The sequence below is a fragment of the Drosophila takahashii genome, chromosome X (genome assembly GCF_030179915.1).
Source record: "Drosophila takahashii strain IR98-3 E-12201 chromosome X, DtakHiC1v2, whole genome shotgun sequence".
Classification (NCBI taxonomy): Eukaryota; Metazoa; Arthropoda; class Insecta; order Diptera; family Drosophilidae; genus Drosophila; species Drosophila takahashii.
The window spans coordinates 1,196,748-1,223,273 of NC_091683.1; the positions used below are offsets into that span (position 1 = coordinate 1,196,748).

General features: G+C 37.7%; 1 protein-coding gene across 1 annotated transcript; it reads left to right on the forward strand.

Annotated features, from left to right (window-relative positions):
- The first annotated feature begins 1,826 nt into the window (after positions 1–1,826).
- LOC138913786 (uncharacterized) lies at positions 1,827–2,468 on the forward strand. Its single transcript, XM_070218506.1, has one exon. The coding sequence runs from the start codon at positions 1,827–1,829 to the stop codon at positions 2,466–2,468; it is 642 nt and encodes a 213-aa protein (XP_070074607.1).
- Positions 2,469–26,526: the final 24,058 nt, after the last annotated feature.

Below are 26,526 nucleotides of genomic sequence, written 5' to 3' on the forward strand. Positions count from 1 at the left end.
TTCCCCAAAATGGAAAACAAATAACACAAGCAAGCGTTAAACAATCAGCATACGTATATCAGATGCAAATATACAATCAACAGGATAATAAGGATACAAAAGGAATACAATGCGATATAGAAGGCCTGCACTGTGAGAAAATTATACAACTTGTATTGTCCTTAATTTTAATAGAAATAATATAATTAATAATTATTTAGTGCACTCAACATTTAAAATGATTTATTGAAGCTAACTGTCTTTTGAAAAATTTCGAAAGATAATTTATTTAATATTCTATATTTGCACCACATGTGCAACTTTTCACTCATGCATTCATTCAATAAAATCATGAATTATTTATGCATTTTGCTTACGAATTGGCTGCATATTTAAGCATTCGAATTCCGACTCACATTTCCAGTAATGAATATTCCCCAAATAAATAGTTTTCCCGGATGTAAGTTCAGGAATTTCTTTCAGTTCTTTCCCATATCGATTGACTATTGTTTTTGCCAAGGGAATAACCTTAGTGGGCATAAATTGCTTTAAAATGTTAGCCAAAAGCAGTGTTAGTTGCTTTAGTTTGGTTTACCCCGCAAATTAAATATGCAAAATGTTGTAAAAAATCGAATGTAAAGCACTTTAAGTGTCAAACATTTGCCTTGTTTGCCCCACATTTGATTGGCATTAAGTAAATTGCAAATATTTGAGCTCAAATGTGGGGGTAAACCAAGCCAACCACTCGAAATCCCATCCAGGGTATAACCAACTTCGTTTTTCGTTCATCTTGCGGATGTGGATGTGGCTTGGCTTTATTTATGACGATTCTGTTTGGGACATTTAGTAAATATTATTTAAAGCAAAAGCCCGACTAATTGTTGCCTTTTCTGGGTTTCCCAGCGGAACCACCGCAAAATCCGAATACGAATACAAATAGATAAGGATCTATGCATGTACGAACATGCACGGACATGTGTGTGCTTGTGTGATTTAGGAACTTCTGACCCAACCACTTTTCCTTCTATTCCAACAATAGGGAAAGAAATGAATTTTTCCCCAGCTTTTACACCCAGCTTTAAAGCCGACAACATTTTTCGGTTGCCATTCATTCGGGCTTGGGCCATAAAATATTTGATTTGTTATGGAAATTGCATTTGGCGTTTGTGTGTGCGTATATGTATACTATATACATATATTTTTTGCAATTTTTGCACAGACAAATTCTATCTCTATCTCTATCGGATATGGGGGCTATGGGCTATCTCTGTTTGATTGTTGCCTTTTATGGTTTTTTGCCATGAACAAATGCAATCAGCGCGGAGTGGGGGGCGTGGTCAATGATTTTTAATAAAATTACAGAGCATGGCTCCCATTTGGTTAAACATTCGTGCGTTTCGGGTGTGTCGGGAGTCAAATTTTGTTTTCATGATTTTTGCATTTCAATTGGAAATGTTAAATTTCAGCAGCTAGGATGCTCGAAAACTATTTTGTTTAAAACTGAGATATTTATCGGAAAATTTAAGTTTTCCTGAAGTCCAAACAGTAACAAGAGTAAGGATATAATAACAACTGAATTTCAAGAAGGGGTTTCTTTTATTTATTAAAAGGTAAAATGTACGATCATAATTTTTGAATTTTCCTCCATTTTCTTGATGTGCAAGAGTAACGGTAGTTAGGACCTGAAAACAATAGAAATTTTATAAGTGTGACCGTTCGTGGGGCAGATTTGAAAGCTCAAGTCGTTTGCCAGCCCTGGTTTTGTGGTATTATTTCGGCATTCTCACCGTGGTCAATCATCACATTTTCATCACATTTTTCGCGAGAATCACTTGAAATAATTCACCATGTCCAATTCCGGCGCTTTCTACTATGTTAGAAGGGATCCCAAGTTGTTAAGCACCTGCATCCTCCTGAGGAATCTGCCGAATTGCAAAGAAAAGCACCTGAAGCGCTTCTGCCGGACGGTGGGAAAGGTCTTGAGATTAGGGATTTGGCGCACCTACGCGGTCGCGCAGTACGAAACGGCGCGGAAGGCCCAGGTGGCTGCTCTGATCCTCAACGGATCCACCTTCAAGTCGCAAATACTGACCGTGACCTGCTCCACTACCAATTTTGATCCACCGATGGAGAAGCCCTATCAAAATTCCACCAAGGAGAAGCCCGATTTCCAGCTGAAGAAGTCGCCATCCTCTTCCCGTTCTAGTTCGCTTGCCAAGGGACATCCCGATCGAATGCAAAAGCTCCTGGAAATACTAACACGCAATCTTCCTTTGACCGAATCGCAGTATGAGGAGATCATCACGTACTTGGAGGCGGAGAAGAAGGAGCAATGGAAGTCGAAGGAACCGGCGATCATGTATCCCACTTTCGAGGCCGCCAAGCGGGATGTGGATCTAATGAAACTGGTGCAGGATCAGCGCGTTCAGGACGCCTTGGGGAGCATCTACAACTCGGATGTAAAGGATGAAATTGCCGAATACCTGTAGAGAGAGAGAGATTTGAAGTTATAAGTTTAAAGTTTACTCGCATTTTCACACTGGATCTTTAGTTACAAAAAGAGAAAGTTTAAAGTTACAACTATGTATGTATAATAAGTGAAGAAGGAGGCTCCTTAGGTTCTTAGAAATTTCCTGTAATTAGCATATGTAAGCATGTAAGGATATAGCCCAGTTTATTTTCATTTAAAACTACATTTATCATTTATTATATCTATTCGATACAATATTCTGTGTCAAATTTAAGTTTTCAGTTGCAAAAAGACAAAGTTTAAAGTTTCAACAATTTATTATTATAACTGGATTTAGTCATATCCCAGATCGTTAATCATTTTTTGTATAACAGGCTGTCTAACCGATAGAAAGAAGTGTTTTAAGTTTACAGTTTCGACTACGAGTATGTATGATTCGTTTATTTCGTTGTATTCACTGAATATTTAGTTTTATTATAACATCCTAAAAATTGAAGGATTTCTGACGCTGTTCATTTTCATTAATTACACAGAGAAATGTATACTAAACTATGTATGATTCGTTTATTTCGTTGTATTCACTGAATATTTTGTTCTATTATAACATCCTATAAATTGAAGGATTTTTGACGCCATTCATTTTCATTAATTACACAGAGAAATATAAACTAGAAATTTTCTTTATATATATCTTAGTTTCAATATTCGGAAACAACTAGGACAAATGGATAAGGATTATAACTCATGGCTGTCGTTTCCTGGTTATGTCCTTGTTTTTGCACTCATTAAACAGAATCCCTGAATCACATATCACTGGTATTTCCATCAAATTCAGTCACTCTCCGAGAGAATTTCGAGCCTCAGTTGTCCTGGCTGGCTTCCTTCCTCTCTGGTTTTCAGTTTTCGGTGTGTGCGAGTGTGTGTGTGCGGGCTTCCTGTGTGCAGCTGTGTCTGTGCGTGTGAGGTCCTTTCCGGTTTCAGAGTTAGTCGCATATGTGCGAGATGGTCAAGTTCAACATTCAATTAGAATACATTACAGGCTCAGTGACATGCAAACAACACAAACTGTCTGTCTGTCTGAAGCTCAAAAGGGGGAATGGGAAAAAGGGGGCGGGGTCAAGGATGGTGGCAAAACTTTGAGCACACTCACCCGTAAACACACATCCTGTCCGCATAGTTTTATATTCATATGCATATTTTCATCTGGCAGGCGGCTGCCCCCAAAAAGTGAGCAATTTTCTGGGTGAAAATGTGAAAAAGTGCAAAAAGAGAGGAGGCTGTTTAAGGAGCCACTTTAAGTGTTCTGGTCTGGTCTGGTGCCACGCCCCCTGCACCAGCCCTTTGGCAACCACCGCCCCCGTTTTTCTACTGTTGCTTTTGCCAACTCTCATCTTTTGCCGGTTGGAAATTTTTGCAGTTTCGGTTTCAATTTTGCCTGCGGTTTTACACACGACAAAAAAAGAAGCCTTAACTAAACATTACTTTCATCCTACAAACCCCAATGTTTTCTTGTAATTTTTTATTCATAAAACAAATCATGTCGAAATCATAGTTGTGTGATATTTTCATTTTAGAAGAATAAAAGATTTTACTTGGGTTCTTGTAATTATTTTTAAAGGTGTCCGAAAGTATGCAACAACATGTTTTATTCAGCTAAGAAATTATGTTTTATTTTTCAAAGACGTGAAAGAAATCACTTAAGTTTTTAAATCAGTTTTTTAAGCTGTCCAAAAGTATGCAATAATATTTTTAAAATGTATTTTCTTGGGAAGGACGACCTTTATTTTTTCACTGCACCTTTAGACGCCTTTAAAAGCGATTTTAAATCTATCTAAATTCTAATATCCTATGCAAATGTGCTTTTGACCTGCGAATATTAAGTTAATATCGAACCGTTTCGTTTTTTTTTTGTCGGTGTGAAGTAAAGGATATGCCCTACACTCAACACACCACACATTTCCTTTCCTTTCCTTGCCACTTCTTGGCCTGTTTGCTCTTGGCCTTAACATTTTTATGGGCCTGGTTCCTGGTTGTGTGTGGGTTTTATGACTTTGTTATGAAGTTTGTTAGGTGTAAATTTGATGGGCTCAGGCGGAGGCGGAGTAGAGATCCCACTTTGGGGGCTCGAAACTATATTTCTGCCGGTTCGGCACGCGCCACTAGCTTGGTTTTGCCTTCACTCCTCTTCTATATCTTTTTTTATATCCCGTACTGCTCGTCGTTTTCCACACTTAATTGCCAAGTCGTAGGCAACATAATTTATGGCCTGCCAGGCCGAGTTATGTGATGGAGGTCCGCCACTTGGACTTGGACTTGCTTGCTCTCTAGCAAACGGCAAACAGGAAACGGAAGCGGAACTGGAAAATGGGAAATGGAGCAAGCCAAGCCGACAGAGCCAGCAAATTGAATACAAATTCGCTTACAACTAATTAAGCAGAGGGCTTTTGCGGCCAAGGGGGCGAAAATTGTGAAAATGGTGAAAAAGCCCGAGCCCACACGTTTCAGTTCCTCTCGCTTCCCTCTTCTGTTGGCCAAAAAACTTTAATTTGGTTAAGCAAACAGTGAAAAGGGCCATCGCAGGAAGCTGAAAGTTGCTACAAAGTGTTGCATTCGCATTCGGTTTTGCAGCACAACAAAATTTTCCTCATTTTCCGCCCCCTTCTCGGGGGACATTTCACTTTTCCTGATTGGAATGAAGTACAAAGGAAATTCCATAATGTAGTGCCGGCTGTCCCACAAATGGGAGACGAGGTCATCTGCATCTGGATTCGCATCTGCAGCTGGATTCGCATCCTCATCTGCATCTGCATCTCGTATTTTCCATCCCTTTTCTCTCTCTGCCACTGACACTTCACACCTTCATTTCGAGAAGAGAAGAGCAAAATGAGAGAAGTTCTCAAAGCGAATTCCCCAACGGGGCTGCATTTTTCCTGTCCTGTCCTGCTTTGTCCCATCCTGTCCTGTCCTGTCCAGTCCTGCAAGCAAGAAAAAAAAACTAGAGAAAAGGACACCCGGGGTTTACTGCAATTTGTTGAATTAATAACAACTCCCAGTGCTTTGAAAATTGAATTTAGAGTGTGAAATATGAAATTTATTGCACGTCAATTAGTTTTTGCCCTGCTTTTTAAGCCAACTTTGCGCTGTCGAAAGTTTTTCCATTTATAATAACAAATAATTTAGGGTTCCCTTGAGTTTTCGGCTAACCTCATGATTTTGTTAAAGTCCTCAAGCTTAAGTTTCGAAATATTTATTTGTTATTCGCACACTTTCTATCTTTAAAGTTGTCTAAGGTTTACTACACTGAAAAAATAAATAACAAAAGATCAGGTCGATATGTCCAGGTTAATTTAATATTTTTTAAGATCAATTTATCCCTATCATTTGTATATAAATAAAGATTATATTCCTCTTATTTTACATTATTTATTTAAAAAAAATAATAAATTTGCTATTTAAAATAACTGATATGATAAAATATCTAATTGATATGCTTGAATCATAAATTTGACATTAATCATATCAATCAACTTTTTATTGACATGAAATATGGTCAAATGTACCCCTATCTCATATAAATTATTCATTTTTTGTGTAAGTCTATTTATTTCATAAATACTTTTTCACGACTCCTTGGGAATCCACATTTTTGCCACAATATAACGACTGTGATGATGCATCATGATACCTGATCCATTCGTCCTTGGACTCGGATGTTTGCTTTTTAAGCGCTGGCTAAACGTTTCGACTTCAGACCGTCAGATTCAGAATCGTGGCAATCTCCGGGTGACTTTATGGTCTTCAATAATAATGACAAATCGGTTTACCCACACGTGTGTGTGTGTTTTTCTGTGGGACAACTTTCACATCACGTCCAGTCACAAAATGAGTCCATAAAGTCCAAAGGCCGGGACCCTAAAAACGTGAATCTCGGTGAGAGCTATAAAAGCCGAAAAGATATAGTACGGTTATGCGGCTCTATAGATACGAGATACGAGACTTTAACACACACACACACAAGTTGCATTTCGAAAGGCTGGAAAAATTGGGGAGATTTTTAGGGATGGGGTTGGTTATGGGTGGAAAGTGATAACGTTTACGCCTGACTGGGCAGGCCAAACTTACCCACATATGTAAAGGGCTTACACTACCAGAAAATGCCCACTTAAAACATTCGAATGGTTTACAGGTTTAAAAGAGAGCACAGTGAATAATGTGGCTGAAAATATTTGACAGCTAAAATGTGAGCATTCATTTTCTTGCTTTTATTTTTGGCATTTATTTAGGCTTTTATTGGGTGTTTATTGACTGTTTCACACATAGTTTGGCTTAAAAAGTGAGTACTTACTCATGTTTGCAGGCAATTTATGTGGCCATTTACATTTGCATTTCCAAAAACAACTTGTTGTTTGTTTTGCTCATGGAATTTTTGGTTAAATTAAATCACACATACAATTGACTTTCATAACGCGCGAACTTTACTAACTCGAATTTTTTTATTGGCAGATGGTGGATGGTCCGATGGATTTCCATTTTCCCCCCTAGTGATCAGTCACCAGATGAACCCATGCAAACGCATACACTGAAATATGTGTATAAAAATAAGTAAATATGGATTTACACTTTTCCCAACCTTTTGATGATTTACTAATACTATAACGGTTACTGCAAATTCCTAAAACCTCCCTGCAGTATTCAAAAAGTAGGCAACATACAATTTTTTTTGAAAGTCCCCCCAAAAACCAAATTTAATAATTAGTTATATTTAAATATATATTTTCACATCATTTTAATCTTAAAATGATATTATAACGGTTACTGTAAATTGGAAAATGGAAATATTAATGTTAATATAATCATTAAACAATAATGATAATTATTTTATTAGCCACATAATACCCAGTTATATTTGGAGTAAGAAGGCTATATTTTATAGTATTTAAATTACTATTTTTTGTGTGCACCTCATGGGTACTACGTACCCTCCTCCATACCCCTCATCACCCCCCTCAGCACCCTTAGAATTCAGTCAGTGTGGCATTAGCATGTGTCTTGGCCTGACAATGTCAAAAACTGTTTATGCTCCAACGCCTTCGCACAGTTTCACACAGTTTGCCACACAATAGAGAGGAGGGCCTCTATCTCGCCACTCCCCACTCCTCGATTTCCATGTGTTTGGGCCTCCACACTCACATTCTCTGCTGTTTGTTTCTGGGTGTTAGCTTAAACACGATATTTATTGGCTCACCACACACGCACATCAAAAGTCTGGGCACTCCGGAGTCCGGACCCAAAACAACCCAACCGAACTGAACCGAGATCGTCGCCAGCCAACAAACGCAACTTTTCACAGCTGACATCTCAATGGAGCTTTCTTGCTATCGATACGCTTTCTATCCCATCGAGTGCTATAATAATTATAATTGATTAGCTGTAAATCCCTATAATATAAAAGAAAAACCATCTATGGTTATATATAATTATATACAGATTTATTACTTTGCTTTGAGATATGAGAGTCCCTTATTTCGAAACCAAACTGCTTTGCAAAAAGAATCACTTTTTCATTTTCATTCGGTACTAATTGATAATAAAATGTCCATGGCCGGGATTTAATATTTTAAATATTTTTATAGCCTACTTAAGGGTATTTGTGGGTCCCCTTTCCCCAAGCTCTCCCTTTCATCACTCTCTGTGTTTTTGTTTTCTTCACGCTTGACAACAGGGGATTACAGTCCTCCATGCGTTCTTTTTTCTTTTTCTTTTTTTTCCCCCGCCCTTCGGCGTTGCCCCCGGCAATATTGCACCCTGGGAATGCCAATCGAGAGCCACTGCCTCGATTCGGTGACACGGTCATGGATATATAACACAGAGAGAAAAAATGTTGTTATTTTATAGTTTATGGCATCCAAAATTGAATGTTTGGTCCCATTTTTGTAAATTTTTACGTGTTAGTTTACGTCAAACCAAACATGAAAAGTTATATACAATTAATCAAAGTTTTTCGGTCGAAAATCTTTGACAAGCTTTAACTTTTGATCAAGTGAATCGATTTTTATGCAACAAATGGCTTTTTTTTCTGAAAACATTCTAAATTTTCATATATATACGAATATCAATTTAGATATAACTTGTCTAGAAATTATATGAATTTTTCCTATATGGATATAATAAAATCCTGAATGTGATATGAAGATCCTAAAAAACCTAAATGAAAAGTAACTTTTTTCGTCAGGAACATTCAAAATTTTCATATATTTATGAATTTGGCTGAAAATTATTCGAATTTTTCCTATAAATGTAGATAGATTAAATTCCTGAACGTGATATGAAGATCCTAAAAACATAACTAAAAAGTATATAAATTATTCCCGTTTTATTTTCTCTGTTGTCGTACTCGCAATGCTCGTTCTCGTACATATTTGCAAATGGGGTTTTTCTGGGGCCAAAAAGCCCCCGCGTCGCCCGGCATAATTGTATCTGGCTGCTTTTTTTTTTTTTTTTTTTGCGGCCCCTTTGGATGATGGATGTTATGCAGATGGATGATGGTGTTGGACCAGGCCACTATCGCCCATCGCCCTCTTATAAATGGGGGGCTGGGGGCCATGGCCCATGGCTCTCGGACGGACAGCTGTCACAATGTGTAGGGCAGTTTGTCATCCGTTTTCGGGGGCTGGATATCGGGGGCATATGGATATGATATAGTGAAAAAACTGGCGGAAAACTGGCTGAAGCGCCTCTAAGCGTGTTATATCGATAAGTGAGGCGATTGTCTGGGATTTTATTTCAGTATCGTTTTCAATAAAATTCAACCCATGGATGGGTTTAAATTTAATTAAAAAACGTTAACAGTCAAGTGGATTTTTCAACGTCATTTTCAATTGCCTTAATGGTTATTATGTTATAAATGTTTTATTAAGTAAGAATCGTTTTAAGCCTATTAGGGCCAGGAAAATAACAGCATTAACACACAGCGTTATCAAAAAGTTAATTATTAACTAATGAAAATAAAATGAATTTAATTTTGGTTCGCGGTTTATCTAAGGGTCGTTTTAAATTGATTTTCCTCTTCTATTTTTTGTGTCCTTTAAAGAAATATATAAAGTGAAAATTATGCAGTAAAAATTGTTTGTAAAAGCTAGAAAAACATCGAATTTCACACCCACCTGGTGTGTCTGTGTTTTACCTAAGGTCATTTAATTGAATAATTTAGTATTTTGCATATAATTAAGGAAAATGCTCAAATTAAAGGGCTGTAAAAGTGTTTAAATCATTTTACATATTTAAATGATAACAATGGTTGAGCTACTTACTAAATTGATATCTTTTACTTACAAAGGTTTATTTGGTGGTTCACAATGGAAGGAAGTTATGTTTTACAATCCAACTGGCCGATGCAATTAATTCAATAATAACCCTGTGTTCATTGTTAATTGACACTTATTGAGAAATACTCTATTGTATTATCCTCTGGTCTTGATTACCCGACACTTGATGACGCTTATCGATAATTGCACAATTTTCCGGGGCTAAGCATAAATGTCAGTCGACAATCGCTGAGTTTTCATTCAATTATCGAGGCAATTGAGGGCATTGTGCCATTGTCATCGCTTCGAGTTGTTGGATTGCTTTGGGGCGAAGAAGAAGGACTAAGGCCTACTACTCTTCGGGGTCGCCATTCCAAACCCAAAACCCAAAGAGCCAAGTGTGGTGCCATTTTGAGCCGCTTTGTCGCCTGCTTTTCAAGGGAGTATTTATGCCTTGTGCATCTTTAGTCATGGCTGGGAGAATATGGCGATAAACATGTCTGTCCTGGCTTTTCCCTGCTCTGCGGGGAGCAGGAAGGTCCTTGGGAGCCGGGAGCCTTGGGAGACCAGGACCAGGAACCCCACAGAGGACAAAATGTTGATGCTGATAACACATAGTTACCAACATAATACATACTTGTCATACTTGCACTCGCATATCATTTGATTTACGCTTTCTGTCGCACTCCAAAGTGATATATATGCGTTGCCACGCCCTGACGACCCAGACACCCCGTCCACAGACCCACTAGCCCACTGCCCACCAACCAAACAATCCAACCACACAGCCCCACCCGTTTTTATCCACCTCCGCCTCCTCCCCAAATGGCAATGTATTCAAACATTTCAGTTTCGGACTTGATGGCAGCGTAGAATCAGCCATAATTGAAAGCACATCACCAGCGGTTTAGGGATGCGAGCGGAAAACGATCGTATAGTATAGCTATGGGTTGATTATAATATAATTTAGAACTATCGAATGAAATATTAAAAAAAATCCATCAAGAGATATAATATTTTGTGTTGTTTTATAAAAGATAGTATAGTTTATAAAACAAAAACTAGGAAGTGGGTTATTTTAAAATAGTAAAAAACTGTATTTATAAGGGATCTTATAAGATATTCTCGAGATATTTGGGGTGATAAAATTTATATATAATTGATTATATTTATATTATAAAGCTAAGAAAATCCATTAACTATAAAAATGCTATAAAAGTACTATAAAAGTGCTATAAAATGAATTAAAGTAAGCAATTTTAGTACTGTGGCATTGATTTCTAGATTGGACGTAATCTTGTCCACAAAAAGAACAAATTTCTTGTTGCATACATTTTAAATACCACACTTTCTTTAATTTTTCACCCAAATCCCTACTAAAAGTAGTAATAGTGTAGTCGTCCTCAGTTTCCCCGCATAAATGGATATGCTGCTTATAAGCAATCAATTTGTAGCCCCTCGTCTCGCTCTCACTCACGATGTCATCTTCAGGAAGGCAATAGAGATAGGGATAGAGATTCACCCTGATAGATGGGGTCATATGCATGCGAGGACAGCGAGGGACATGTGTAGCAAGCCATTTTCAGTTTAAGTGGCAATACGATTTGTATTCTTTATGAGTGAGTGTGGAAGTGTGTGTGCGTGTGTGTGGGTGTGCCGGGATAAGCCCGTGAGTGTGTGTTAGTTAGCGATCCCTTGGGTTGTATTGGATTTGCTTGTTGATTGCTTTGCAGTTTTCGCTTTTCCACTTTTACACCCAGAAACCCTCCACCCATTTGTATCCCCATTTTCGTTTTGTATGGAGCGCTGATTATCCTTGAACCCCCCACCCCCTTGAAAAAAAAGTCTAGGATATCTCCTTCTTTTTTTCCGAGGGGCAGCTGACGGCAGCTGGGAGTTTAGTTTCATTTTATTGCATATTTTTGGGAGCCGGCACATGAATGTTATGGCCTTGGCTGTAATTTGTGTGTCAGCAGCAGAAGCAACAGCAGCAGCAGCCGAGCAGCAAATTATGTAACTACACTTGAAATACAACTACACAATGGCCAGATATTACCATTACCCAAGGATGTGAGTTGTGAGTTTGGGTGGAGGCTGGAAATGGGGATGGGGATGGGATGTGTGTGCATTATATTACCGGGGCGGCGTGTGTGTGGGGATTCGCCTTTGTTGCCTAAACAAAACACAGTGGCTCTGAAAGAGCGATTCAACCTAAGCGTCTAGATAAATCCTCAGAGTCAACCTTCTGAAAAGATACCCTTAAAAAGGTAGAACATATGCTCAATGCAGTAAAACTCTTGTCCAAATCATTCTAAAATTTCAACCAAATATAAATTTTTAAGTAAAACCTGAAGAAAAAAATCCAGTCTACATTCAGAACAAAATTCTTAATTTAATTCATGTACTTAAAGCAAAAAAAAATGTTCTTAAACTGTAAATTAAAGAACAACAGCTCTTGAAACGAGAACAAATGTTCTTGAAAACGAGAAAAAAGTTCTTTAACTCTACATTTAAGAACAATCATTCCTTTACTCACTTATATTTACTCATTTATATTTAATAATGTTTTTCTTAATTTTAGACTGTTTTTTCTCTGTGTGCATACAAGCCTATAATTTACAAGCTAATATTTAAAACTTTTATATTTTTGCCATACAGAAATACTCCCAAAATAATATACCCAACCCGAATAAAGGCCATTATTCGCTCGCTGAGGGCATAAGAAGGCTAAAAGCAAAGCTAGGAACCCGCATATGTTTAAAAGCCCAAGGGATGCGCGAAGGGAAGGCAGGAAAAGCGTGGGAAATCGGGGAAAACGAGGAGAATCAGGGGGAAAGCGACAGCGACAACAGCTTGCATAAATTCGTATTGACAGAGTGCGGAATGGAATAACTGTTAACTTCCATTCGACATTCGTTGATTCACAGATTCATCGCCCGATGTCTTTGTCAAAAAGTGGGAAAACTGAAAGGCAGCTTCTTCAATTTTCCACCCCTTCGATGATTTGTCATGTGAAAACCAGAGGGAAGGGAAACTCATGGAGGGCTCAAGTTAAATGTATGGCGTTCGTAAGTAGCTCGCAAAAAGGTGATGGAGCATCCCACCGAAAGTTTTTCGAGTGGCCTCAAAAACGAACGAAAGGAGCAAAGTTTTTACCAGCGGCCTGGGGAAATTGAGATTTACACTGTTCTTGCGGTTTCGGTTTACTTTACTCTACTACGTCTGCTGACTTATTAATGAGGTCAACAATTGTTCAGTGAAATTGAATTCGTATTTGTGTTGCACATTTGCACCAACCGAAAACTAATTTTTTTTTATTTTCCCCTCGAAATTGTGAGCAAACAAAAGGTGTGTCGGCGGTGTTTCAAATGAATTAGCATAAGTGGAGAGTTTATATGGAAAGAGAAAATGAATCTTCTATGAAAAGAGAGCATACGTGACGTATACGTAATATTACCCATACGACGTGCTGGCTTCCTTTTTTTTAAATTTAGTTCTAGTGTAATTTTTACTATTTTGTTTCGGCGGTTTTTCAAATGAATTAGCATAAGTGGGGAACTTATATATGAAAATAGAATGAATCTTCTATGAAAAGAGAGCAAACATGACGTATACGTAATTTTACCATACGACGTGTTGGCTTTTATTTTCTCATATCCCCCACAAACATTGTGATTTCAATTTGCGATTTGAGGCTTTTTTTTGGCAGCCATTTAATGCCGTGAAATTAATGCAAAAATTATGAAGATTGCTTTCAATATTCGCTTAACGGGCTTAAGTACACAAAAATCGCACTGACTGCGTGAATAAAAATAAAAAAAGCAGAAAAAAAATGAATACAATAATAATGAATGCGGAATAATAACACCCGATCCCGATACAACAAAATGGCAACAAAATGCCATAATGAAATGCACGCGCTGCTCTGCCAACAGCAAATAATTTTCAATAGTTTCCACGCCATAAAATGCAAACAAAATGAAGCCTTCAACGACACACAAATCAGAATCAGAATATCAGAATAAGGGGCGAAAACAAAGAGGGCGAGCGGACCAGCGGACTGAAACAACATCAACAGCAATGGCGAAATAAGAGCACAGTGAAATCAATAATAACAATTTATAAATGTTTATTTAATAATTTATATTACCAGTCTCCATCACTTCTTTATTTTCTGCAACAGCCAGTTTAACGGGTATGTGGACACAGGGGGTCAGTTTGCAGCTTGCTGCTTTCAGTTTTCAGCGTTCAGTTTGCAGTTGGCAAAAGGATTAAGCGGCAAAATTATCTTTGGCTTCCATTAAGCTTTTTTATTTATACATACATACACACAGAAAAAATAACTGTCTAAAATTAAGTGTAAAGCGTCCTTAAATTAAGAACGTTTGTTCAGGAATATAGGAAAAGAAAGCTTGTTTGTTTTTATATTTAGATACAATTTTCCGATAACAAGAAAAATGTGTGTCGTATTATAAGAACGTTTTTATATTATAAAAATAATTTAAAAGTTTGTTTTTTTTTTTAAGTACAAAATGTAAAATTCTTCCCAAATGGAGACTGCACGTTTTTTCCTCAGTGTATGTTTACCGCGCAGGTGACGAAAAAAAATCCATTAAATAAAGCGGAACCGCAAGAATATCGCCAATTAGTTATGCAACCAAAAATTGAGCCCCACGACCAAATCAATACGGCTTAAAGCCAGTTTTCTGGCCATTTTAATTGAATGCAAGTGCTTCCGAGTTTTCGGGTTATTCCTAATCCCCCATAGACTTTGCTCTCCCCTTTTCGAGCAGCAGTAACAACTTCTCAAGCTGGCTTAAAAATAGTTGTTACAGCGTGCATAAATAAATCTTTCACAAATTTTTGCTGATTAAGTTTGCTGCTGAAACTCTGCCTGGAATTCCATATATTTTTTTCTGCTGCCCACACCTAAGCATTCTCAGGAACTCAAGAACTTTTCAGTCCAACCAAGACACAAAAAGGGAAATAAAATGAGAAATAGGAAATGGAATACCAAAGCAGCCGAGAGGGCATTTGTTAGCATATTAGAAAATTCTCCAAAGCTAATCTGAGCTTTATGCTTAATCAAATAACATTCATGTTCAAATTCTTGGGCACGAAAAAGGTGAGTTTAGATTAGATAGCTGACAAATTTATTTGTAAAGTTTAAAAACATTTTGAAGGCTACTTTTACGTTTTTGTCTCTAGCAATAATAATTACAACAAATAATTTAGGAGCTACAAATAAATATCATTATGTAAAGTTGTACTTTTTAATGACATTTATGATTTAATTATCAGTTTTTAATTATTATTTTATATAAATATAGCTACAACAAAATAATTTAGCACATACAAATAAATAGCATGTCATTTGTGACATGTAGGATTTTTTTTTCAATTTTAAATTTTGAATTTTTTTTCAATAATATATAACAATTTTCTAAAGTTTTAATAGCCTTTTACGATATTTATTTTGTGTTTTTTGCCTTCAAAACGTCTATTTTGTCAAATCGATATTGATATAATTTCCTAGCTCTTTTTCACAGGACATTCAATGTTCGGTCTGTCAATAAACTTTAAATTTCCTTTGGCGCATTTTGGTTTTGTTCACATTTTCCGCTGTCTCCCTTTCTGCTCTCCCTTTTCATCCATACATCCACATCCATCTGCATCACTCTTTCTGGCTTTATGTAAATGAAATTTTTGCGATTTGCCTCTGCCATGCAAAAACAATTACGCGCTTAAATGGCGTACAATTTCTAAATAAATATAAGGACTCGGGCGCTCAGCTTTTATCCTTCATGGAAACAGTAAGAGCGTGTGACTCCAAGCCCTTGGGATCGGGAAACGGGAATCGGGAATCCGGAAAAATCGAGTTAAAGTCGAGCTACAAAATCGATTGGCAACAAAAATGCAGAAAATCTGGCGATGGGCGGTGGGATGGAATAACCCCGTTTCAATGCTGTAAAACTAATTTTGTGCATCATAAAGTTTTATGACAAATATTACGCCACTTTTTCGGCAGTCTGCTGTGGGAATGTCAAGAGCACAGATCGTAACTGAAAATGGAAAAATTGCTGTTTAAGCGGATTCCTTACCATTTACCAACCCCTAGCCCCCGTTCCATATTTTAATAACCCGGCCAAAAAGGAGCGAAAGGCATCCAGCATCCAGCGTCTCCTGCTCGAATTAAACGAAATGGAACAAAAATAATATTCGCAGAATGAGAAAAATTAATTTTCCCTCGCACTCCGGAGGCGAGGAATGCGACAAAAAATAAAAAATAAAGAGAAATGAAAGGAATAACGAAAATGCGGCGGGCAGCCTGTCACCGGATGACGTCACTCCAGGTACAGTAGGGCCTGGTGTGTGCAACAGATGATACAGTGCAATGGGCCCCCAAGGCATTCTCAATTTTAATCGACGCCAAAAGTTATGGGGCTCTTTAATTGAATGTCGTTTTTATAGATTTCTCCTTCGATGGGGCTTCCAGGTATTTACATATATATTTAACAGGGTTATTAAAAGGGTAAATCTGATTTTATTTCACTACGGGATTTATTCGAAGCAAATGGTATACCTTACTGCATTTCTTAAATATAATATATTAGAAATTTTATAAGCAATAAACATTTTATTTAATTAATGTTTCTTTTATTTTACACCCTTTTTCCATCATTTAAATAAAAGACTATTAATAATATTACTTAATACGCATTCACTTTTTTTTAAATTAAATTTAATTACATAAAATAATAGACTTGATTTTATTTCAATAACTGATATATGTCTTAAATTTAAAAATCGCATATATATAAAGGTTTCCCCCAAAAAAGGGAAGTAGCCGAAATAACCCTGAACAAATTTACTTAAAAATCTAAAAAAAAAACGCATAAATTCGGAAATTATTTGATATATTATTCCAAATGAAATATGATTAATAATATTAATTAATTTTTTCCATTTTTTTGTATCAATCAAAGTCGAGTAGCAGTGAACAAACGCAACATCTCCTGATTGTGATGGCCAATCAATGAGTGGCTCTAAAACAGGATTGGTGATGAGGATATGAAGAGTGTCATCAGCAACAGCAACATCACAGGTGACAGCTGACTGCATAGAGGGGCCAATTTCCGGTTTGCACGCAAAGAAAAGGCGTCGAAACTTTCCGCTTCAATTGCTGAAGATTTCGCCTTTTGACTTGGGCACCGTAGAAGCGTAGTTATATCTGCACAACATAGATACGACATGCGTGGATACGAATCTGTCACGGCAACTGCCGCAACCAGAATGTCCTGTGTCCTGTGTCCCGTGTCCTTTTCAGCTCCACTCCGCTCCTCGGGCGTCCTGTATGAATAGCGAAAATAATTGCGAATACATGAGAGTGTCATATTTCACTTGAACAACATAATATTTTTATCTTGCCTCTCCCTCGCTCCTCGGTTCGCTTTTTTTATGTGCTTTTTGCATTTTTTTTTTATATACATTTTATTATCTGTTTGCCATGTACTGGTGGTGTGCTGGTGTGTCCTGGTGTGTCCGTGTGCGTAATGAGGAAAAAGTTTGCGAATTACGCCGGAAACGCCAGCCGCCTCGACATTGCCGCCATTTGGAACGGAAAGGCGAAACGGAATCTGATTCCGAATCGGATGAGGCGAGAGAAGGCGTGGCCCCTGTGGTCCAGCTCTCCAATGCACAGGGAAAAATTAGAATTCCTCGACTTTCTTGACAGATTTAAATTCGAATTTTTGTTTAATTTAAAGGTTCATATTTTTTTTTTTTTTTATATATTTATTTATGTTTCTTCTAATATGTGTTTTCCCTTTAAAAATCGATATTATCGAATCGATATTGTAAAATATCGAATATATCGATAATTTGTAAGCTCTAGTTGATCAATCGATTTCCAATTGATATTTAGCTTTCATATTATTAAATTTTAATTGTTTCTTATTAATTAAATTTCTTCGATTTTTTAAAAATCCGTTGAAAGAATAATACCTGCAGTAGCTTTTATATATATTTTGACAAACTCCCCAACTGCTAACTTGCAAACATAATTTGTACATTCTTTACATTTAATATCATGCATTTTTAATGCCATTTCGATATGGCAGCACACTTTCTGCTTTTTGGTCGCCTAGTGTGTTTTTGTTCTCTCGTTCTGACCTTGCAATTCATGTTCGCTAATTAATTTGTAATTATGTATGTTAATGTGTGTGTAAGTAGCACTATCGCCGTCTCTATCGCAGTGCTTTTTTCCCTCTCTTTTCTTTGGCCCGTGGCAGCGGCCGCAAACAATGTTCTTAATTTAATGAAAGATTTCGATTATAAATGTCATTACATTTGCAGTCAGGCCCATTAAGTGAAAGAGGGGCGTGGCAAAGGGGGGTTTTCGGGAGAGTTCCCCGACTCCATTCAGCCGGGAAAACGCCTTGATTTTTTCGTTTTTCCTTTAACCTTATCACAAAATTGGTTTATTATTGATTCAGAATTTTCCTTCATAGTTAATACATAGATTGCAATTTTTATGGATATTATTAACTGGTGAGGCATGAAATATCCACACTTTCTGTCGTACCCAATTAGAATCCTGGGAATCCAGTGGAAGAAAGTTTATTTACAAATGAGCAATCTCATGGCAAGTTGGCCACATAAAAGTGTAATTTATGAAGTAAACAGTTTGCTACTCCAGGGGCCCAAACAAAAACTCCCTCGAGAAACTTGTGAGAAATAGCCCAGTGGAACTGGTGGAGCTCTGGATTCCGGAACACACTCGTGGACAATCGAGTAAAAAGGATAATGGGTCGGGGGGCCGGGAGGTGTCCTTCGGAACATGTCCTCTGCATTATTAATGAGGCTCAGGACGAGGCGTGCGGCAAATTTAATTAAACTGCCACAGAAGATGGCCGCCGAATGATGATGTGCGATGCTCTCGGCTTAGACTCACTGCTTTCCTCTTCGCATACAGTTGCTGGCTCAGATTTTAACCAGAAATGGGAAAACGAAGGGACGAAGGAAATTCACTTTGCCGAAAGGAAAATAATGGAAATTGAGAAGGATGATGAAGGAAGTCCTAGAGTTCGATGATGGTAAACTGATCTTTGAGGAATTTATTCGAATTTATTCCTTAAAATAAATAAGGAAGGGAGTTTATTATTTTCCTTCGAGAAAAACTTGGCACTCCTCTAATGGGGTGTATGAAATTAATTTTCACAGCTTATTAATAAATCACACAGCTGTGTGTTGAATATGCATACGAGAACAAAGCTGTGTTATTAAAGAGCTTATCTTATTTGCCTTGCCGTTTGGCATAGAGTTGTCAACGATTCTACTTTTTGTGAAACGATTATTTTCTATTCAATTCTGAAAAATATCGATAAAATCGATTTAAAATCGAAAACAAATAAATTAAAAACAATAAAAACAAGACTTAAAAAATGGGGTGGAAACAAAAGAGTTAGATTTCGAAATCATTAGTTTAATTGATGCATTGATATCCTAAAAAAAGAATCGATCTAAAAAATCGATTAAATCGATTTTAAAATCGAATTGTTAACAGCTCTAGTTTAAAGTTTATGAACCCTGTGGTCTAAAATAAAAACCCTTTTCGATTTGCAAAACTCCTGTTTGAGCATTGTGCACCTTATATTATTTCTTCATAATTTTACGAGGCTTAATAATTGATGTGTGTTTGTGTTTCGGGGGAAATTGTAAAGGGGAAGTGCCTTATTGAAATGGGGAATGGCAATAAAAGTTTTACGATCTGAGTGTTCGGCCAACCTGGGCCTACAATGGGTTAAGGTTAAGGCAGTTAACCGAGTTTAATGACTGCGATTGCGATTCTGGGCCAAAGAGTTGAGTTGCGTTGAGATGAACTCGCTTCGGTTCGGTTCGTTTTCACTGGATGGCTTATGATAAAGTGCCATAAATTTCCTTGAAATTCAATTGGTCTTCTCCTGGTTTTTACTTACACTTTTTATGGCCATCCCATCAATGGGGAAAAAACTTTTGTAAGTGCCTTGTTTTTAAGTGATTTCTTTTCTGTTTCGCCCTATACACAGTAATCTGTCTTTAAAATGGCTCGATTATAGCTTCCGTTTTGCTGGTTTATTACAACGAAAAAAAAACAGAAAACAGAGAACGAGAGCAAGGAAATATATGTTTGATTATATTTTCGAGTGGCTGATTGTTATTTATGATCGTGGCGGGTGGTTGGGTTGGGGGTGGCCTTTGCCTCTGACCTTGTCTACTGTTTATTCGCCCTGAAGGGGAAACAGTTCATTAAATAAACATAACCTCTCATAATGATGGCAGCACGCTTACACGAGAATGCACACACACCCAAAGCACACACATGTGTGCGTGTGTGTGCCTACGCACCTTCCTTCCGCACCACGCCCATCGCCCACCGCCCCTCCAAACACCCTTTCCCGCTTTTCCAGCCACCGCGAGAAAATCCCATCCACTTGGCTTGAGTTTAAAATATTATCATTAATTGGAATTTGATTTTTAAAAAAATGGTGAACTGGAATTTTCTAAAGTTTCTGAGCTTTTAATGGCAAAGGTGACCCAAAATTGCACTTAGAAACCCGAAACTTAATTTATGCAAATTTGTTTTGTTTAGAAATATGCAATGAAATTTATCTAATCACAGCATTAGCATAACTTGCTTACTAATTTTGATGTCAAATGGTAAGCCTAAATTTCACTTAAAGAGCCCAAAACTTTGTTAATCAGATTCTAAAGGTGGATGCCCACAAATGTATTTGGTAAAAAAATCTATGAATATAGAAATCTAAAAATAACCGAAATTCGGAAGTAAAAATGTATATTTTTGACATTTTGTTTTTCAAAATATTTAAATTTATTTTTTCTCTCTGCACTACAAAAAATCCCTTTTTGAGGGATCGTAAAGCCAAAGGAAGACGTGGGCTTAGGGGGAGGGGGTGGTGGAGCTTAGGAGGATGGCCCATGGCATGTGGGGGGTGGCTTTTTGGGGGGCATCAGATGCCGTAGGGAGTGGGAACGGTGCTGTGCCAATTTATGAGTGAGCGGTGCCTAAAAGCATGCAACACTTCTTTACACTTGCTGCCATGCGTGTGTGTTGAAAGCCTTTGTGTGTGTGCGTGCGTATGTGTGTGTATGTGCGCAAGTGTGTATGAATCAATTTGGCGCTCTGCTTTTGTTTTCATTTCTTTTATAATTAATTGCATTGCTTACGCTTGCCTGGGCCTCAACTGCGGGTTGTCCTGCCCCCTAGCCCCTCCCCCTTTTCTTCTCTTCTTTCTGCCCTGTCCTTTCACCTTTCACCCGTATGTGCCCCGCCCCCTCCCCTTTCCTGCCCACCCATCGAAATCACCAGAGGCACTCAAACCCCCCGGGAGCTCCAGGGAAAAAGCTGGGGAGCCGTGTGCTGCCTGTGATTATTGGATCAAATTGTGCACAGACTTGTTTACATACATAAGCCCACTCACATCGTCATCAGTGGTGGGTCCTTGTGCCCAAATACGTATCTCAACTTTTTCTTTTGGGATATAACCATCATCTATCATTTACCCCGAATTGTACTTGGGTGCTTGGAATTTGAGAACGTACAGTATTTTTATTGTTTTTATGCTATGATATTATTATGATATTATTTAATAATTTTATTAAAATTTAATTTAGTTTAAATATTATTGATTGTTTTTATGCCATAATATTATTATATAAAAACTATTGGTATTAAAGGTTCCTTAAAAATACCTTTTTCTTTAACTCCGTACCTACTTAGTTTTGAAAATAGTACCTACAGGTACAAAGCAATATAGGTACAAACAAAAAGCGGGTATCTCTTACACACCAAACGCCAGGTTATTCCGATCAAAGTGACATTTAATTAAATCGCAAGAAGAGGAAAAAAACGAAAAGAAAACAGAAACAGAGAGACGAAAAGGCAGAACGCATTAAGAATAACTCTTGAAGGTGGCGCAAATCAGACTGATTATCCGGGAATCTGAATCTCAATCTGAATCCTAACAGGTCAGCATATTAGGTGATTAATTGCTAGAAGATGAAGACGATTCCCGAACCATTAAAGGAATTTCTGTGTAAATATATCGGCAAATCGAATAGATTACTGTAAAAGGGGAATGGGGAAATGTAAATAAATCAATTGAAACGATTTCAGTACATTACTCTCAAATGATGTAATAATAATAATATTGTCTTTAAATCAAAAGCCTGCAATACATTCATTAATAGTTTATGTACTGGCCTTTGTTTCGTGCGAATGCAATTAATCAAGGTGTAAATTGTTATTCTACCTGTGGGAATATATTGTGTCAGCTCGGAGCTCAGAGCTTCAGCTACAATCTGTAAATCCGTCTTGCTATCAATAATGAATAATTTTCATTAGTCCATTTCTCACTAGAAGCCATTTTCTCGTCCGTCGGCTCTCGTATTCTCGTATTTACCGTATTGTTTTCCTATTGTTTTGGCCAAAACAATGCCTGAATTTTCGGGGGCTAAGACTGTTAGACAAATTACCATTACCCCAGTGATTATGACGCTCTGCCCTCCCTGACCAGAGTAGCAAACATTCACAATTCAACATTCAACATTCCTGGCCGTTTCGCTTCCGTTGAGGTTATCAATTAGTCCATTCCTGTGGCTCAACCATCGTTTGTGCAACAGTTGGATTGTCTTCGTGTCTGTGGGTGTGCAAATGCAGTGAGAAAAATTATGTGGGATTTAGGAAGAAGGGAAAAGCTTTCGATAAATAAATTTCAAAGTCGAGCTCCTGGACTATCAGATACCCGTTTCTGAGCGAAAGGGCGTGCGAGGGAGATGCAAGTAGTAAATCGACTGCTTGCACTGCTTGTATTCACTCACCTGTATTTGCTCATAACTTTTTAATGAATGGTCCGATTTTATAATTTTCTTTTACATTTCGATAGGTTTTAATAAATACAAACAAATGCCATTAAAACTTTTATTAAATCTATACAGTTTTATACCCTTCTCACCTCAGCCATTAACCATTTCTCCTTCTGCATTTTACTCTGAAATCAAGAATTTATTCAAGCAGGAAAACAAACTCAAACTTGAGTGCAGAACAGAATATGTCGTTGATTCGTGTCGACACCATCGTTATTTATTCTAGGCACTCTCGTTGCCCGGGGCTATTTTTCTCTCAGTGTGTGTGTGTGCGCCTGTGTTTGCTTCTCCGTGTGGGTAAATAGTTTGGAGGCTTTTGCGTGCGGTTTATGCAACGGCTGGCAGCATTGATTAAATGTCGTTTAAATGTGCAAGCAAATCAGGAGGAGCAAACAGGGGGCAATGAGTGTGGCAAAAGGAGGGAAAATGGGGCTGGGAAAGTGCCCGCATGTGGCCAGGAGCCAAGGGTTCCCAGAACCAGTAACCCAGTACCCAGAAACGGAATCAGAACCAGAACCTCCTGCTCCATGGAATGTTATTGTATGTGCGTGGGCATGTGGGTTTGGCGTGCACTGAAAATAATAAAATATCAGCTTTAAATATCATTAAAAGTAATTTAGTCAAGGTAGAATATATTACTTTAAACATTTTATGTTATGAAGAACAATAATTTCATATTAAAGTCAAAGTTTTAAACTTTTTGGATTAGGTTTAATTGGAAATTTAAATGTTTCCATATTTATATCGCATTGGTTGACAAACATGGCCAATAATTTTTAATTTTCAATTTATTATATTTATATTTGTTAACATTTTTAGTATAAAATCATTGGGTTTAACAGGTTGTTTTTTATTTTTTTTATCAGTGAGGGGATAAAATGGCACTGGGCGAATGTAAACGCATTGAACTCGATGCGATTGATGGAACTACGCACACAAATACCAAATGCATTGTGTGGCCTGGCATACGAAGGGGGGATATATGTGATGTGGGGTATACTGTATTGAGGAGATGGATATATGGGGGCCGTGGGTTCAGTTCATATATGCCAGCGGTAGACAGATAGAAATCGACACGCAGCTGGTGGTAATGCTTAAAGCAACTGACTGAATGGCACACAACTAAGGAACTCAATGCCAATGCCACAATGGCATCGAACGGCATCGAAGCGAGCGAATCGAATGGACTCACGGCGGTAAGCGGATCGAATGTGGTATCAATAACTTTATTGAATCGTTTGATTTTAAATATTAAATCAAAACTCTCGACTGGTGCACCAGGTTGATTGATATAAAATTATATATATATTGGGGATGTCTAAAAGTATGCAACAATATATTTTTAACCCAAACCCATTTCTATTTATTTTCATGTATACTTCCAAGTTCCAAGGCTCCCGATTTTAAACAAACAATATATCAATAAATCATTTGACCCACAATTTATGTGCTATATCCCCATTGCAAATAAATTTAATCGTTGAAAAAAAACGAAGCTCATAAACATGTCAAAAGCAAATGGTGAAAAAAGAAAAAAAAACACACAATTATCCATGATTAGCGGGGAAATGGCGCTAATTAAAAATATATCAAATGAGGGCTTCGGGCTCTGAAAACGTCCAGTGCATAAAGACTTAACCCCTTATCGCCCCCGTTTAACCCGCCGCTTGCCACCTGTTAATTACCCGATACCCGAACACCTTGAGGCATTTATTTATTTTAATTTGCCACCCGTCTTTTATTTTTACCCCACGCTTGTTGTGGTTTTTGTTTTTTTTTCGGGTTGGGTGAGAGACATTTTACAGCAATTTGCTCCATGGTGGTCAGCAGTCAATAGGGTTGCCACCTGCCAGCACACACACACACACACACACGGGGGAGCACTCACACACACTCGCACATGTGAGTGGGCACCCTGAGAAGCGCAAATTTAATTAAAGTTGGGAAAACACTATTGACTCGAACGGTAAATTATGCAGCAGACTACACAGAACAAAGCAGCAGATGAACAACTGGAATGCCAGCGGGTGGAAAAGCGAGTGAAAAGTGGGGGAGGGGGGTGGGTTGGGTGAATCTAGTGGGTGGTGCAGACAAATCGACAAGAGAAATGGATAGACAATCGCATAGATGGAGATAGATTGCCAAGTGTGCTGCTGCTTTACCAGCCTCTCTCTTTCTCTATTTGTATCACACGGGAAGAATATGGGGAATTGGGATAAATCAATACTTTTCAATACAAATATGTTTTCTTATGAGTAACTAGTTATAACTATGCAAAGTATTATGTGGAAAAACCAATTTAAACCGAATTTGATCTTATCTAAGTTCATTTTGATCTTAACTAAGTTCGATTGAATTTGAATGTTAAAAATACCCATTTCTTAATATAACAAAGCGATATAGCGGTAGTTCACCACCTTTAATATACTTTATGTACGTTGTTTTTTAGAACTCTACTTCCCTTGCGCATTGGTATTAAATTCCAAGCACATCTCTGTATTGATTTTCGTGCGAGTCCCCAAAGTAATCCTATTTTTTCCGGTGCACTCACCTTTATTCGCTGAAATGCAAAAGGAAAGGAGAGCCGACGAACGACGGGTGAGGGGGGTTTTTGGGGATTTTTAGCAATGGAAACGGGGTAACCAAAGGGGCTTTAGATATGCTCACACGTACGCTGGCTCAACTCCACTCCAGATGTGCATTCAAAACAAGCCGGGGAAAAGGTGGTGGAAACCCAAGGAATGATAGTAGAAGGAGGAGGTGGGAGGAAACGAAATGAAGGACGATGAGTTTTCCTCGAAATCGAAATTGACGAAAAACGGCGTTCAAAATGCCAAATGAATCTCAGCTTGTGGCATGTGTGTGGGTGTGTTTGGGTTTTCGCCAAGCAACTGGCAATCTCAGAGGGGGTTTATTTGCGGGGCTGGCAAAGTGGAAAGTGCCAGGAAAACAGCAGGGAAAACCAAACATCAGAAAACGGCAAAAGAGGAGGGCCTCCAAGGAATGAAGATCATCGCTTTGATCGCGGAAAAAAAGCTTGTACGTAATTGAATTGGATTTTGATTGAACAAATTCAAATTCCGATAACTCCTTCTTGGGGGAATTTTTGTTTGTGATTGTAAACAGCCGCATTGTGAACGTTATATCGCAGTGTTATTATTAGACATCAGTATTTTTTAACAATAAAATTCCATCGAACCTTGTTCAGATCAAAATGAACTAAATTAGGATCAAAATGAACTTAGCTAAGAGCAGTTAGTTAAGATTAAAATTACTCAATTACTCAATTACAAATTAAAATAACTCAGTTAAGATCAAAATGAACTTAGTTAAGGTCAAAATGTATGCTTAAATCTAATTTTGAATTTTTGTGAGCAATTTAGTCTTTAATCAAAGACTTTAAGCGTTGGTAGTTTGCCTAACACAAATCCTTATTCTAAACAAAAAAGATTTCAAACTTTTTTACCATTTTAAGAAATGGAATATGCTTGACTGAGTATCGAATGTATCAGAAAGAGTATATTTTTTTAGCAAATCGAAGCTCTGCTAGCACAATTGCAAAGTTTTACAGCGGAATGAACAGCGGACCAACGGTGTGCATAGCGTAGCAGACACTTCAATTCCACTTGCCACACTCTCCCTGATACCCTGTTTTCCTCCTCGATTTTCCTCTCGACTTTCCCCCGATTTCCCGCCCCCTTTCAAATCGCGTGAAATTGCATCGAGAGTTGATTTCGCTGCGAGTGCTGCTACTACTACTGCTGCTGTTTCTTTTTGCCTTTATTGCATTCGCGTTCGGTTGGCCTGATAAAAATGAATGACTGCATCAATGACAGTCGCAGGATGCAC

Excerpts from the sequence above, each read along its gene's own strand:
- LOC138913786 (XM_070218506.1), top strand. The coding sequence starts at position 1,827 with ATGTCCAATTCCGGCGCTTTCTACTATGTTAGAAGGGATCCCAAGTTG.